At 41.5% G+C, this 14,723-nt stretch overlaps 1 protein-coding gene across 1 annotated transcript; it reads right to left on the bottom strand.

The window, feature by feature from the left end:
* Positions 1-11,395: 11,395 nt before the first annotated feature.
* On the bottom strand, positions 11,396-12,280 carry LOC142257676 (taste receptor type 2 member 10-like). Its single transcript, XM_075329813.1, has one exon. The coding sequence runs from the start codon at positions 12,278-12,280 to the stop codon at positions 11,396-11,398; it is 885 nt and encodes a 294-aa protein (XP_075185928.1).
* Between the last annotated feature and the right edge of the window lie 2,443 nt (positions 12,281-14,723).

Consider the following 14,723-nt stretch of genomic DNA (forward strand, 5'->3'; position numbering starts at 1 on the left):
GAACTATGTGCATGGGATGTGATCAGTGGGTAAGTGTGGATTTCGTATTAGCCTGTGGAGATTGGATTGGGCCATTGGTGGATTGTATTGATGGTGATGAATGCTGAAAGTAGTGTGCTATAGCAGAAATGAAACTTATATGTGGTTCCAAATTTCAGACGTGAAATTTGATGGCATTCGTCTGACAAAATGATCAGGAATGGAAAAAGACAGAGAGAGAGAAGGGGCATAGCAAAAGGAAGGAATCCCCGCTGGTTTTAACTCTCTGAATCTTTTTGGTGTACCTGTTAAAATAGACAGAAGATAAGTGATCTGTACAGGGAGTTACAGATTGGCTAGAGTTTGGGCTGCTGTTTACAGTTTTGACGGCAAAAAGATCCTGAAAGAACGTGAAGAAAGAATGTTGTACAAATATTTTGATGGACCAGTGTGATGAACGTGTGTAGTTTGTATTGTACATAATCTATAATGGAGATTGTGGAGTGCTTAACACCTAAGTTCATTTTCTAAAATGCTCTTAGGGCAGCGTCACACGCTACGATATGTCGGGCGATATGTCGCCAGGGTCACGGATTCCGTGATGCACATCCGGCATCGTTAGAGATATCATAGCATGTGACAGCTACGAATGACTGTGAATGAGCATAAATACTTACCTTATCGTTGCTCGTTGATACGTCGTTCATTTTCATAAAGTTGTTCCTCCTTCTGTGCGCCAGTTGTTCGTCGTTCCCGAGGCAGCACACATCGCTCCGTGTGACACCCCGGGAACGACGAACACAGCTTACCTGCATCCCGCCGGCAATGCGGAAGGAAGGAGGTGGGCGGGATGTTAGGTCCCGCTCATCTCCGCCCCTCCGCTTCCATTGGGCGGCCGCTGTGTGACGTTTCTGTGACGCCGAAGGTCCCTCCCTTTTCAGGAAGAGGATGTTCGCTGCCCACAGCGAGGTCGTTTGGGAGGTATGTGTGACGGGGGTAAATGATTTTGTGCGCCACGGGCAACAAATTGCCCATGACGCACAAATGACGGGGGCGGGTGCGATCGCACGATAAATCGTACTGTGTAATGCCACCCTTAATATTGATTATTCTAACAAAGAAACTAGCTAGAGCTGAGAGAGACAGGCACCGCTGCCCCCAAATCTGAAGGGTGGAGGCTAGGCAGGTCCTAGGCTGTGCAGAAGGAAAAAAAAATCCTGCCTGAGTGTTAAATGAACAGGTAATTAAGCTGGGTTTACTATAAAACACTTTTTGATAATGAAATATTTTTGAGAGTCTTTCAGCTTGGTGAGACATATAGGAAGTTTATAAATTCAAAATCTCTTTATTTTGAATCCTTGAAGGGTGGATCCTTTGTTGTATGGTGCATACGAATCATGCATGATTAATTGTATGCATTAAAAAAATAGTAGCAAAAAGTAAATCACATAACTGCATAGTAATGTAGACACTTCCAGTATACACCCAGCTTAGCCAGGATCCTCTCAACAGTTCTTCCTTCCAAAGCTAAAATCCTACACCCTATAAACTTTTTTGGGTTTTCCTTGCATTAACAACTAAAACATTTAAATAGTATAAAATAGTATATTCACTTAATCAGACATCCAATAAATGCAATTCAGATACAAATAGGTGAAAACCTTGAAGAATTAGTAAATATAAAAGAGAAAGATGTAACTACTCATATAAAATAATCCGTATTTTAAACTCCTGCAGCATCATAGCTGAAAGAATAGGGGGAGATAAATTTATATTTTTGTACTGTTAGCCAATCCAAAAATCATAAAAGACTTCCCCCAAAGACATGATAGAAAGTGTTTCATCCATTTGTAAAACAATTAAATAGATCTTAAAGAGATGTTCAGCTACTTGGCTGAAGTGAGGAGAGAAGAGGAGAAATATTTTTTTATCTCAAACTTTGAAAAAAGGAAGATGTTTTTTTTTTTCTCTATTCCCATTAGGACAACACTTCAAAAAGAAAGTGGGATAAAATTGGAATGCAACCCCTCTCAACTTGTAGAACAAGGTCATATTGTTTGTTCAACTGTTAGAATTAAGAAATTGAAAAATGAAGTTTGTAATAGTTTGTTTTAATTTTACTGATCTTACCCCAATGCTTAAATTGTGTGCAGAGAAAATTAGATTTCTTGAGGTATTGAATGATAGTGTTTTGCTTTTGTTTTGTTTTTTTGTTGGAAATCATCAAGCATTTTATGGTGAGCTACTTAAAAAATACATTTTTATGTTGTAAATCTACTCACAGACTGCTGGTATTTGATTATTATTTTATTTTTGTTTTCCTTTCACGGATATAGTTTACATTATACATGGACTGTTATCACAAGGTGCCCAAAATTTACTGGCAATGTATATTGTTGCAATGACATCAATTCTGAAGAGTGTGTGTATATGTGTGACGCCCCTGGACTATCAGGTCATCACAGGGTATTGCACAATCTGCCCTCCTGTGCAGTATCCACCTCCTTCTTGGTTTTGGGTCCCTAACTACATGGTGTTGCCTACATCAGCTAATCAAATCCTAGATACACTCTGCACCACACCCACCAAACACACTAGTGGATGTCTTGAGTGGAATAGAGTCGCCCACATGGGGGGTTGGGGAGGGGAGGGGAGGTGAGGAGTGTCAGAGAGAGTAGACTGAGCAGTGAAAGTGAGAGGAGGTCGGGAGTGGGGCTCCTGGAAAACTATCTAGGTTGCAGACGGTGGTCTGGGCCTAGAGGAGTCGGACCCCCGGTCGCAGGGGATCCGTGGCAAGGGGCACGGATCTGTCGAGGAGGACAGCCGGCGCCCTTGCACCATCACCGGTCCGGGACCGAGGCATGACTGGGTACGTGGACCCTAGGTCGGGGAGTAGCTTCAGGCAACCCGATAATTTACCCACGGAGAACGGAGCTTTCAAGATTCATTCCCACCCGCTCCAAAATCGGGGCACTACCGTGTTTTTCCAAAAATAAGACCTCCCCCAAAAATAAACCCTAGCAGGGATTTTCAGCATTTTCGGAGAAAGGCTTAAATATAAGCCCTCCCCCAAAAATAAGCCCTAGTCGCGGTTCAGTAATGAAGTGTCCGTGCAGCTAAAGTTACAGACACTGCAGGACACTTCATTATAGACAGCGGCACTCGGCAATTACACTCACCAGACGCCGAGCGGCAGGACCTGCAGTGATCACACACCCGCACACATCAGCTCACACACACACACACACACACACACACACATCGGATCGCACTCAGTCAGATCGCACACATAATCAGATCGCACACACAAACATCGGCTCACACGCAAACATCAAATCACACACACACACACACACACAAACATCGGATCGCAAACACATCGGATCGCATACACACTCACCTCATCCAGTGACACCGATCTCTTCTCGCCGGGAGAATCCTGAGAGGCTGTGCGGTGCAGCGCGACGAACAGGACCTACGCGGGACACGTGACTTGCTCTCATTCCCTGCTGCCGTAAGTGCTGGATGTGATGTGATGTGATGTGATGTGATGTGTGTGTGTGTGTGTGTGTGTGTGTCTGTGATCGGCTGTGTTTTTCTGCGATCAGCTGTGTGTGTCTGTGATCGGCTGTGTTTTTCTGCGATCGGATGTGTGTCTGTGATCGGATGTGTGTATCTGTGATCGGCTGTGTGTGCCTGTGATCGGCTGTGTGTGCCTGTGATCGGCTGTGTGTATCTGTGATCGGATGTGTGTATCTGTGATCGGCTGTGTGTGCCTGTGATCGGCTGTGTGTGCCTGTGATCGGATGTGTGTATCTGTGATCGGCTGTGTGTGCCTGCGATTGGATGTGTGTATCTGTGATGGCTGTGCGTGCCTGTGATCTGCTGTGTGTATCTGTGATCCGCTGTGTGTGTCTGCAATCGGATGTGTGTATCTGTGATCGGCCGTGTGTGCCTGCGATCGGATGTGTGGATGTGTGTATCTGTGATGGCTGTGCATGCCTGAGATCTGCTGTGTGTGATCGGCTGTGTGTATCTGTGATCGGCTGTGTGTGTCTGTGATCGGATGTGTGTATCTGTGATCGGCTGTGTGTATCTGTGATCGGCTGTGTGTGCCTGCGATCTGCTGTGTGTGATCTGCTGTGTTTATCTGTAATCTGCTGTGTGTCTGTGTGTGTGTGTGTGAGATCTGCTGTGTGTATCTGCGATCTGCTGTGTGTGATCTGCTGTGTTTATCTGTAATCTGCTGTGTGTGTGTGTGTGTGTGTGTGTGTGAGATCTGCTGTGTGTATCTGTGATCTGCTGTGTGTGTGAGATCTGCTGTGTGTATCTGTGATCTGCTGTGTGTGTCAGTATGTCAGCTAGCAGCAGGGTAGGACGGCGTGCAGCACCGATCGGAGATCACAAGAGGACCTGGGAACCACGCAGACGTCCTGGTCTGGTGAGTGAGTCTCCTGGGAAGTGGGGGGTGTCTGCTATTTTGGGGGGTAAACTTACCCCCAACCGTGTTTCTCCAAGAATAAGACCTCCTCCAAAAATAAGCCCTAGCGCTTTTTTGGGGGGCAAAAAAAATATAAGACAGTGTCTTATTTTTGGAAAAACACGGTAGCACAATGAGGGGGATAGGACTTTCCAATCCAAAATGGTCATGAAAATCCCAAGCGTTAGCCCTGAGAGCAAACTTCCACATTTAGCCATAGTGGGGAGCGGTACCCGGCAAGTTTCACACTACGGGGACGGGAAACAAACCAGCTCCCCTCAGAGGGCAGCAGTTTCCAGAGACTTGTTTTACCAGTTGTTGGTGTCTGCTTAATGGACTGAGTGAGTACGAAAGTGACCCCCTGCACACAAAGGCATTCCCCCCAATTATATAATATATTTTTATTATATAATTATATTCCTGACTACAGTCCCTATACTTGATAAACCCTTGGCTCAGTCACGTAGCCAATTCTACAGATTTTTATTCTATTAGTAGAAGAATAATTAAAAGTTGGATCCATTTTATTAAATTTATTAAATTTTTAATCAAAATGTACTAGACTCTTCAATAAAGGCTGAAACTCAGAGTTGTTACATACAGGTTTTATTTAAAACAGTAGTAGAAGTTCTTAGCCGGGGTTTGCAGTCAATTTCATCCAACAGCATACCAAGCATTTTTCCAATTTCAAAACAAAACTAAATCTTTGCAGGCAAATACACCGAGAGTGTGAGAATTGGTTCTAAAACGTCATTCGGCCTCCGTGTAGCATACAATATATTAAATGAAAAGTGCTTTGCTGTGTATATGCTGTGTATATGTATAAGTAAAAAAAAAGAACACAGTTTATCGAACTATTAAAATTGATAAAACTAAATAAATTCCAATAAACCACTAAAGGAAAACAATTATACCACTAAATATTACATAATAAAGATGGACTTTTCTAGTTTCATTAAACACTTTTCTAAGTAGTACCCCATAAACACCACACTCTATTCTAGAGGTGAGAAAATAATTTTGTGGCTAATAAAATTCACCTCAAATTTTCTAAAAAGAAATATTTTACTAGACTTTAAATATTTTTGTAATGGACCTTGAGTGGGAAATTTGTAAAATAAGGTCCTTCGAGAAGGGGGAAAAAAATGTCTCCTAGTTTCCTGTTAGCTGGGGCCTCCATTCCCTAGGATTCACAGGACCCCATTCAACTCCCCATGTGATGATGTGAGAGCTAGTGAACCAAACACCCAGCCGGAAGAAAGGAAGAAGATAAAAGTTAATCGGATAACTGGCAGTAGTGGGAGAGGTTTGGGGAGATCAAGGTGACGGAGTTGAAGATTTGTTTATTACCCCTTTCCGGTGATTCAATTTGCACTGAATTTATTTGATGCGTTTTAAATTTCCCGCTTATTCAACAAATTTGCCTAAATTGAATTTCAGGAAATTTACTTGTCTGTTTTCATTGCCAATTGAAGCCTTCCATTGAATTTCATTATTTTTTTATGCCAATGGCACTGCCGAATGCAGGACTATTATTTCAGTCAAAATCATGTAAACGTCAATGGAGCCCTGACAGATTCTATTGTAAAGACAGACATTGAATCATCTTACAGTGGCTTCTAGAAATAAGTGGATCAATTCTCAGATGATTGAGATTGAGTTCAATTTTCTTACATATGTGTTTATAGGAGAATTCTAACACTTTGTGATTAGATTCGTAATTTGCTAAAATATGCTCTACCACTATTTTGGGGGCAGGTAAACAGAGAAAAAACCCTCATAGCTCACCTTTCCAACCTCTTAACTGATCATTGCCCACTACCCAATCTTCTTCTTTCTGCCCTTGCGAGCCACATCTCCAGCGTCTTCACTAGGACTTCAAAATGCGATCAGGCCTTGAAAATCATAATTGACCTATTGTCATATGTATTACACAATATTAATCCAGATGGACAATATATTATGATTTAACTGTTATTAGTAACAATTATATTAGTGTCACACAGCTCAAAAAAAGGTGCAAAATTTAAAACCAATGCATAAAAGGTACAAGAGAAACAGCATCACAGGGCTGTCTGATCCAGATACAGGTCATACATAATTTGAGACAATCCTTTTTGTATGTAGGAGTTGCATAATTAATACCTAGACTACTGCAACCTCCTGCTCTCTGGCCTCCCTTCCAACACTCTTGCACCCCTCCAATCAATCCAAAACTCTGTGGCCTGCTTAATCCACCTGTCTCCTCGCTATTCCCCAGCCTCGCCACTCTGCCAATCCCTTCACTGGCTTCCCATTGCCCAACGACTCCAGTTCAAAACATTAACCATGACATACAGAGCCATCCACAATCTGTCTCCTCCTTACATCTGTGACCTAGTCTCCCGGTACTTACCTGCACGCAACCTCTGATCCTCACAAGATCTTTTTCTCTACTCCTCTCTTATCTCCTCTTCCCACAATCATGTACAAGATTTCTCCCGTGCCTCCCCCATACTCTGGAACGCTCTACCTCAGCACATCAGACTCTCCCCTACCGTGGAAAGCTTCAAGAGAAACCTGAAGACCCACCTCTTCTAACAAGCCTACAACCTACAATAACCCTCAGACCAGTACACCACTGCGTAACCAGTTCTGTCCTCACTTATTGTACCCTCATCCATCCCCTGTAGACTGTGAGCCCTCGCGGGCAGGGTCCTCTCTCCTCCTGTACCTGTCTGCTTTGTATTGTTAATGATTGTTGTACCTATACCCTCTTGCACTTATAAAGCACCATGGAATAAATGGCGCTATAATAATAAATAATAATAATACAAAAGTAGCTTTAATGCATTTAAAACTGATGGTAATAATTTATATATTACAGATACTTATATAATAAAGTGCTTAGAATAGTGCAATCATTAATTACCGTATTTTTCACTTTATAAGACGTACCCCCAAATTTGGTGAAGGAAAAGAGATTTTTTATTTAATGTTAAATGGGGTCCATCTTATAATGCCAGTGTCCGTATAACAAATCATATAGGGTATATGTCCCTTATAGCCCCCCATCCTAAAATTACCCCCCCCTTAATCTGGATATGGCCCCATTATATTGAATATAGCCCCCTTGTGCTGGGACACGTCCCACTGTGCTGCCCATGGCCCCTATAGATGGCACATCTCCCCTGTGTTTGATATGGCCCCCATACAGCTGCCCATGGCCCCTATAGGTGGCACATCTCCCCTGTTAGATATGGCCCCTATACAGCTGCCCATGGCCCCTATAGATGGGACATCTCCCCTGTGTTTGATATGGCCCCCATACAGCTGCCCATGGCCCCTATAGGTGGCACATCTCCCCTGTTAAATATGGCCCCCATACAGCTGCCCATGGCCCCTATAGGTGGCACATCTCCCCTGTTAGATATGGCCCCTTTTGATGGGACATCTCCCCTGTATTTGATATGGCCCCCATACAGCTGCCTATGGCCCCTATAGATGGCACATCTCCCCTGTGTTAGATATGCCCCCATGCTGCTGCCCATAATAAAATAAAACATTCTTTCCTTACCTTCTCAGCGCTGTCCCTCTGTGTTTCCTTCCTTGCAGTTGAGCTCCTCCTCTACTTCCTGGTTCTTGCAGCCGGTCATGTGATCGGCACGGCAGAGTGATATCATCTCTGCATGCCTTATCACAGACAGCAGCAGCAGGACACCGGGAGATCAGCGCTGGAGGTAAGTAAAGCTTTTTTATTTTACTATGGGCAGCAGCACGGGGGCCATATCTAACACAGGTGGGATCATGTGCGATCAAAGGGAGCACAGGCAGATATAATATGCCCCGCTGCCCCAGCCCCTCAGCGTGATGCAATTTCAGCACCACACTGCTGGACAGCGGCTGTGCATATTCTATGAGCGGGAGCAGGAGATCTAACGCTGCCGCTCCCAGCTTTCCCTGCCCCCGGCAGTGCTCCAGAGCGGACCCTGCAGTGTGTGTATGTATATATATATATATATATATATATATATATATATATATATATATATATATATATATATATGCATATAACAGGAATGGTCTCACCAACTCCTTCCACAGATAGGGGGCAGGCAGTCTCTCCTTTTGATTCCTGGGTTCAGCATACTGATCCAGCATTCACTCTCAACAAGGATGGTCCACATCTAATGCAAGGTTGGACCCCTAAGCTGACCCTGTTAGCGTCCCGACGCGTTTCGTCCACATCGACTCCTCAGGGGACATATTAGAAACAAACCAGGTCCTCACTGCCAGCCCTCACAAGCCAACAGGGTCAGCTTAGGGGTCCAACCTTGCAATAGATGTGGACCGTCCTTGTTAGGACGGGAGTTTGGGGTGGCAGGTAATTTGTTATTTTATGGTCTCCTGATTGAACAGGGAGAGTGAATGCTGGATCAGTATGCTGAACCCAGGAATCCAAAGGAGAGACTGCCTGCCCCCTATCTGTGGAAGGAGTTGGTGAGACCATTCCTGTTATATGCCTAATATATGTTTATAATTGTGGTATCTGACCGCTGTCAGTATCATATAATAATTGATGAATTTTTGTTAGGTATATTTAGTTTTTTATGCCTTAGTTTTTCTATCAAATTGGACTAATGCCCTTTGATCTGGCATAATCACCTTTGTGTTTGTATATTATGTTGGTTTGTTTATTTGTTTTTGAACTAGTGGCCTCCACCATGATGTTCTAAATGCGGGATGAATTGCCTTAGGTTATCTGGGCACGCATATGATTATACATGGTGAAGGCTTTGTGAGTTGATGAAAATTTAATCAGAGGGATTTAGTTCCTCTTTTTAGAATAATCAATAAAGGATTAATTTTAATGCTGTTATATATATCTACCAATTGGGATTGCTGTATTACCAATTGTAGATATAGAAGGATCATTGGGACCTTAGTCGAAAAACAAATAATAAGTAAATTGTTAAGGACCTGTGTATTCTATTTTTGCTTAACTTGAAAATCATAAGGTTGATGCATCTGATACCATGACTTACACAATAACCTTACAATGCCCATTGTCTGGGCTGTAAGATCTGGCATATAGTAAAGAAGATGGAAATAGAGCTGGTAGACGCAAAGGCATTAGTTCTTTTTGGCTTTTTACATCTTATATTTATAATGCTATGGAATGTAGATAGACAACAGAGTATAATAAGGAACATTCAATTTGTTCAATTCAAATTTTTGGAAAAATTTTAAAAAACAGCAAATTTGAGACCCAGTTGCTGTACTAATTATAATTATTCATGGTTATTATAGAGTAAATGCTTCGGCACTCAAATACAACAGAAATGAAAAGAGAGGAGAAGAAAAATCCTTTTCTATAGTGCTCTTTATTTCTGAGCTCAAAAAGAAAATAAATTTAATATGTTGTACATCCTGTCCGACGTTTCGGCTGTAAGGGCCTGCCTTTTCAAAGGATTACATGTTAAATGGAGGAATCTGGAAGGGGAAAGAAAAGAAACCATACATAGGAGCAAGCAGGGAACAAATAGGATGATAGTCTTGCAGGAAGTGGATAGTCCTATAGGATTCTGAAATATCCTGGTGTAAAGGAAAATGGTTCTCCATCTGAAGGTTACTGGCGCTGTGGTATGGATCACAGTTTCTGTAGTACTCTATGCATATGGGGAAAAATATATCCCCTTGGATGATGTGAGAAATCAGTCTGTGGTCTAAGCATAATAGCATAGTATAAATATGGCCACTGTCACCACTGCACAACAAGATCCTGATTTTTCCACAGGCCTTTGCATGAAAAAGTACTGTTATTCCCTGGGCGTTCTCCCTACTACAAGAGTACTAATATATGTCCTATTGCATTTATAAGAGGCCACATTTTTTCATTGTATGAAAATCAGGCACCACAGTATATAGAAGGCAGATTTTCCCCCTGCAAGCATAAATTCACATATTTATACTACGCTATTACGGGAGAACACCCAGGGAATAACAGTACTTTTTCATGCAAAGGCCTGTGGAAAAAGCAGGATCTTGTTGTGCAGTGGTGGCAGTGGCCATATTTATACTAGGCTATTACACTTAGACCACAGACTGATTTCCCAGATCATCAAAGGGATATATTTTTCCCCATATACATAGAGTAACTACAGAAACTGTGAGCCACACCACAACGCCAGTAACCTTCAGATGGAGAACCATTTTCCTTTACACCAGGATATTTCAGAATCCTATAGGACTATCCACTTCCGGCAACACCATCATCCTATTTGTTCCCTGCTTGCTCCTATGTATGGTTGCTTTTCTTTCCCCTTCCAAGTTCCTCCACCTGACATGTAATCCTTGAAAAAGGCAGGCGCCTACAGCCGAAACGTTGGACAGCATGTACAACATATTAAAAAAAATTATTTTTGAGCACAGAAATGAAAAGCATTAAACAAAAGGATTTTTCTTCTCCTCTCTTTTCATTTCTGTTGTATTTGAGTGCCGAAGCATTTACTCTATAATAACCATTAGTAATGAGCATATCAATTGGGTCTCAAATTTGCTGGTTTTTAAACATTTTTTTTAAAAATTTGAATTGAACAAATTGAATGTTCCTTTTTATGTTCTGTTGTATATCTACATTCTATAGCATTATAAATGTAAAATATAAAAATGTGTGCCGAAGCATTTACTCTATATTGACTATTTTTTTGCTTCTGAGCACCATAATTTTGACCTTGTGAGCCACTCATATTCTATGATTAATCATCACTAATGGTTAAGCATAGAGACACAGCTTACGGTAGAATAGAAGCGTGATACCAGTGTGAGAATAGCATTAGCAGTAGGAAACTATTTCAGAGATTGGATAGTCACATTTTAATTTTAGATGAACTCCTAATACATTGATACTATATACAATGCCCCAGTTTTTAGTAACGCATGGCATTGGCTCCATTACTAGTTCTTATTTCTACAGCATAAACACAGGTTTAATATCTCTACCAGTGTCTCCTCCAGTTTTTTGGTTCCCCTAATTAAATAGTAGGAACTAAATATATGGCATATAGAAATTAGAATTCCAAAAGGAAGCACCAATGCTTCACAAAAAATACTTAGAAACACAGATATAAATATGAGGATATTTGCAGCAAGTAAAGTGGTAACTGTTAGAATTGCTCGAATATGAGCGTCCATGTTAGGAGATCTGGATCCCTCAGAATTTTCCCTGATTCTTCTTATGTGTTTAAGCAAAGAGATGAGGATAGTCAATGCGGATATTGTGCAGAAGAAACCACACAGGCCACAAATTACAATAAAGATCAGCATTGACCAAGAACATCTTGGAGACATTTTTATCGTTACAACTTTGGTTGTTGAGTTCAGTATACAATACTCCTTCATTTCCAGTGCAGAAGAAAGACTTAAGAAGAAGTATCCCAGGAGAAAAGAAAAAATAATCCAAGGAAACAATGAAGGAAATCTTTTCTGTAGGCGAATGTAGAACTTGTGGTTAATATTGACAACCTTCAGACAGAAATGTACACAAAGGAGAGCAGAAAACCACAAGGTGCACAAGTTCAAGTACATAAAGACATGTGTAGCTTTCTTATCATACTCGTTACTGGCCAGTTTATATAATTCTTTGTATTGTAAATACCCTTTTTGAAGTCCATGTAGTAGGCTGAAGACACTGAATCCCAATATGAGCTGATTATTTATTGGAAGTCTTCTGCTCTTGCAGGAATCTAGAAAGGTTACGACAATGATGAAGACGTTTCCTGGAAATGAGATCAGCAATGTCGCACAATTGATGAAGGTCAAGGTATTCTCTTGAGTATCCATCTCTCACATTCCGCAGGTTTGAGACATATTTCATACTTCTTGCTATTTATTCACTATGAAGATACTATTAATAGCTAAACCATATGAAATGCAAAGTGATATTATCTTCCAAATTAGAGATTATTTTTCCATAAGCTTTGCAAATATATATATTTCAGTGATGACAGTGATGACCACAAATGCAAATATGTTACATGGCTTGGAAAATTATTTCAATGGTCTCCAAATTTGTATTTTAAAAACTACAGATCATATTTGTATTTATACTAATACTGGTTATCTATGAAAGCAACCAGAGGTAATGAGTATTTTTTTATATATAATAGCAAATGATACTTTAGTTAAATACCTACATAATACTTTTAACCAATGTGAAACCCAAACTTTTACTTAGAACCTGAAGTGTAAAAGTGTCCTGAACAGCTTGCAGGTTTAATAGACCTTAATTCTTCAACAAATTCAATTTCAATTTTATTTTTTTGTTATTAACAGGTCGTTGAAAATGTATTCACTCTGTGATTTGATTTGTGAGAGTCAGCCAAACATAAAAATTCCCTTTTCTCACACAGTTGAAAAGTCAGAGAGCAATCTAATGACATCAGATGCAGTTGTATGGGCTTTACAGTAGTATCCTGCTGTTATCACATCACATGATGTAATACAGCCAACCAGTGGGACTATCAAAAACACTAAAATTGATCTGTGATATGTTGAAGTAACAACACCATAATAAGAGCCTTTTTTTATTGTTCACACAATGTAAAGAAAGTAGAGCAATCTTAAAACACTCTAATTTGGTGCTGATTTGGTACTGAAGCAAAATCCTGAATCCAAGGCTTGTGTGTCACAGAAAGTGTTATTCCTGCATTTTAAGATTTTAAGATGAGCAAACTGTGTTTTTCTTTTACATCCAAAAGAGAAATCACTACCGCCACCACTATCCGTGTAAACTCAGTCAAAAAGATTGAGGTCACCTGGACATTAAGCCTTTCTTGGTATTATAGAGCTCTAAATGGGTTCAGTACACTCCCAGGATATGTTATGCTGTAGTAGGACGTAAGTAGAAATCCGGTATATACCGCGCTGATACTCAATGGTATATTAATATACTCTCTTAATTGTTCATACAGGTCTACACGTTTCAGAGACATCTGTCTCCTTCCTCAGGACATCAAAGGAACAATCAGGTTTGTTCATTTGATGTCCTGAGTAGAGTTGAGCGCGGTTCGTGGTTCGTGGTTCTCCAGTTCGCGGCTCGAGTGATTTTGGGGCATGTTCTAGATCGAACTAGAACTCGAGCTTTTTGCAAAAGCTCGGTAGTTCTAGAAACGTTCGAGAACGGTTCTAGCAGCCAAAAAACAGCTAAATCATAGCTTGGTTTCTGCTGTAATAGTGTAAGTCACTCTGTGAATCAAACTATTATCACATTTCAGTGTATAGTGTGCGTGAACAGCGCCTTCAGATCACTGCTGTTTCTATAATGGCGATCGCCATTTTTTTTTTTTTTTTTTCTTGTCTTCCTTCCCTAAGTGCGCGCGTCTTGTGGGGCGGGCCAGCATGTCAGCCAATCCCAGACACACACACAGCTAAGTGGACTTTGAGCCAGAGAAGCAACGGCATGTGTGATAGGATGTCCATGTCACATGTCCCTGCATTATAAAACCGGACATTTTCTTCACGGACGCCATTATCTGCCTTCTGCGTCTTTGGTGTCAGACATCACTGTCGCAGCTCCGTCTTCCTGAGTCCTATAGCCGATACAGCTGTATGCGCTGCATACACAGCGTTAGACAGCTTAGGGAGAGCACTTTATAGCAGTCCTTTTAAGGGCTCCAACCGGCAGGGTCAGAGAGCCATAGGTGACAGGTCCTGCAAACAGCAACAGCGTCTGTGTAGCCCAGGTCAGGGATTTCCTACCTGCATTTCACCATTAGGAGGGAATAGAAAGGCAGTCTTCCATTCCTCTACCCAGAGCACCACAATCCTGCCACTGTACCCTCTTGTCCTCTGCACACTCCAACTGATAACTAAGCCATTATACTAGCAAACACTCAGTGTACCTAGTGGCATCCTATACGTGGCTATTGGACTTTGCTATAGTCCCACTAGTGCAAAGACATTTGCAGAGCGCGTCTGCCTGCATTGCACACTACAACTCATTCTAACCAAGCCATTATACTAGCAAACACTCAGTGTACCTAGTGGCATCCTATACGTGGCTATTGGACTTTGCTATAGTCCCACTAGTGCAAAGACATTTGCAGAGCGCGTCTGCCTGCGTTGCACACTACAACTCATTCTAACCAAGCCATTATACTAGCAAACACTCAGTGTACCTAGTGGCATCCTATACGTGGCTATTGGACTTTGCTATAGTCCCACTAGTGCAAAGACATTTGCAGAGCGCGTCTGCCTGCGTTGCACACTACAACTCATTCTAACC

The sequence above is a fragment of the Anomaloglossus baeobatrachus genome, chromosome 12 (genome assembly GCF_048569485.1).
Source record: "Anomaloglossus baeobatrachus isolate aAnoBae1 chromosome 12, aAnoBae1.hap1, whole genome shotgun sequence".
Taxonomy (NCBI): domain Eukaryota; kingdom Metazoa; phylum Chordata; class Amphibia; order Anura; family Aromobatidae; genus Anomaloglossus; species Anomaloglossus baeobatrachus.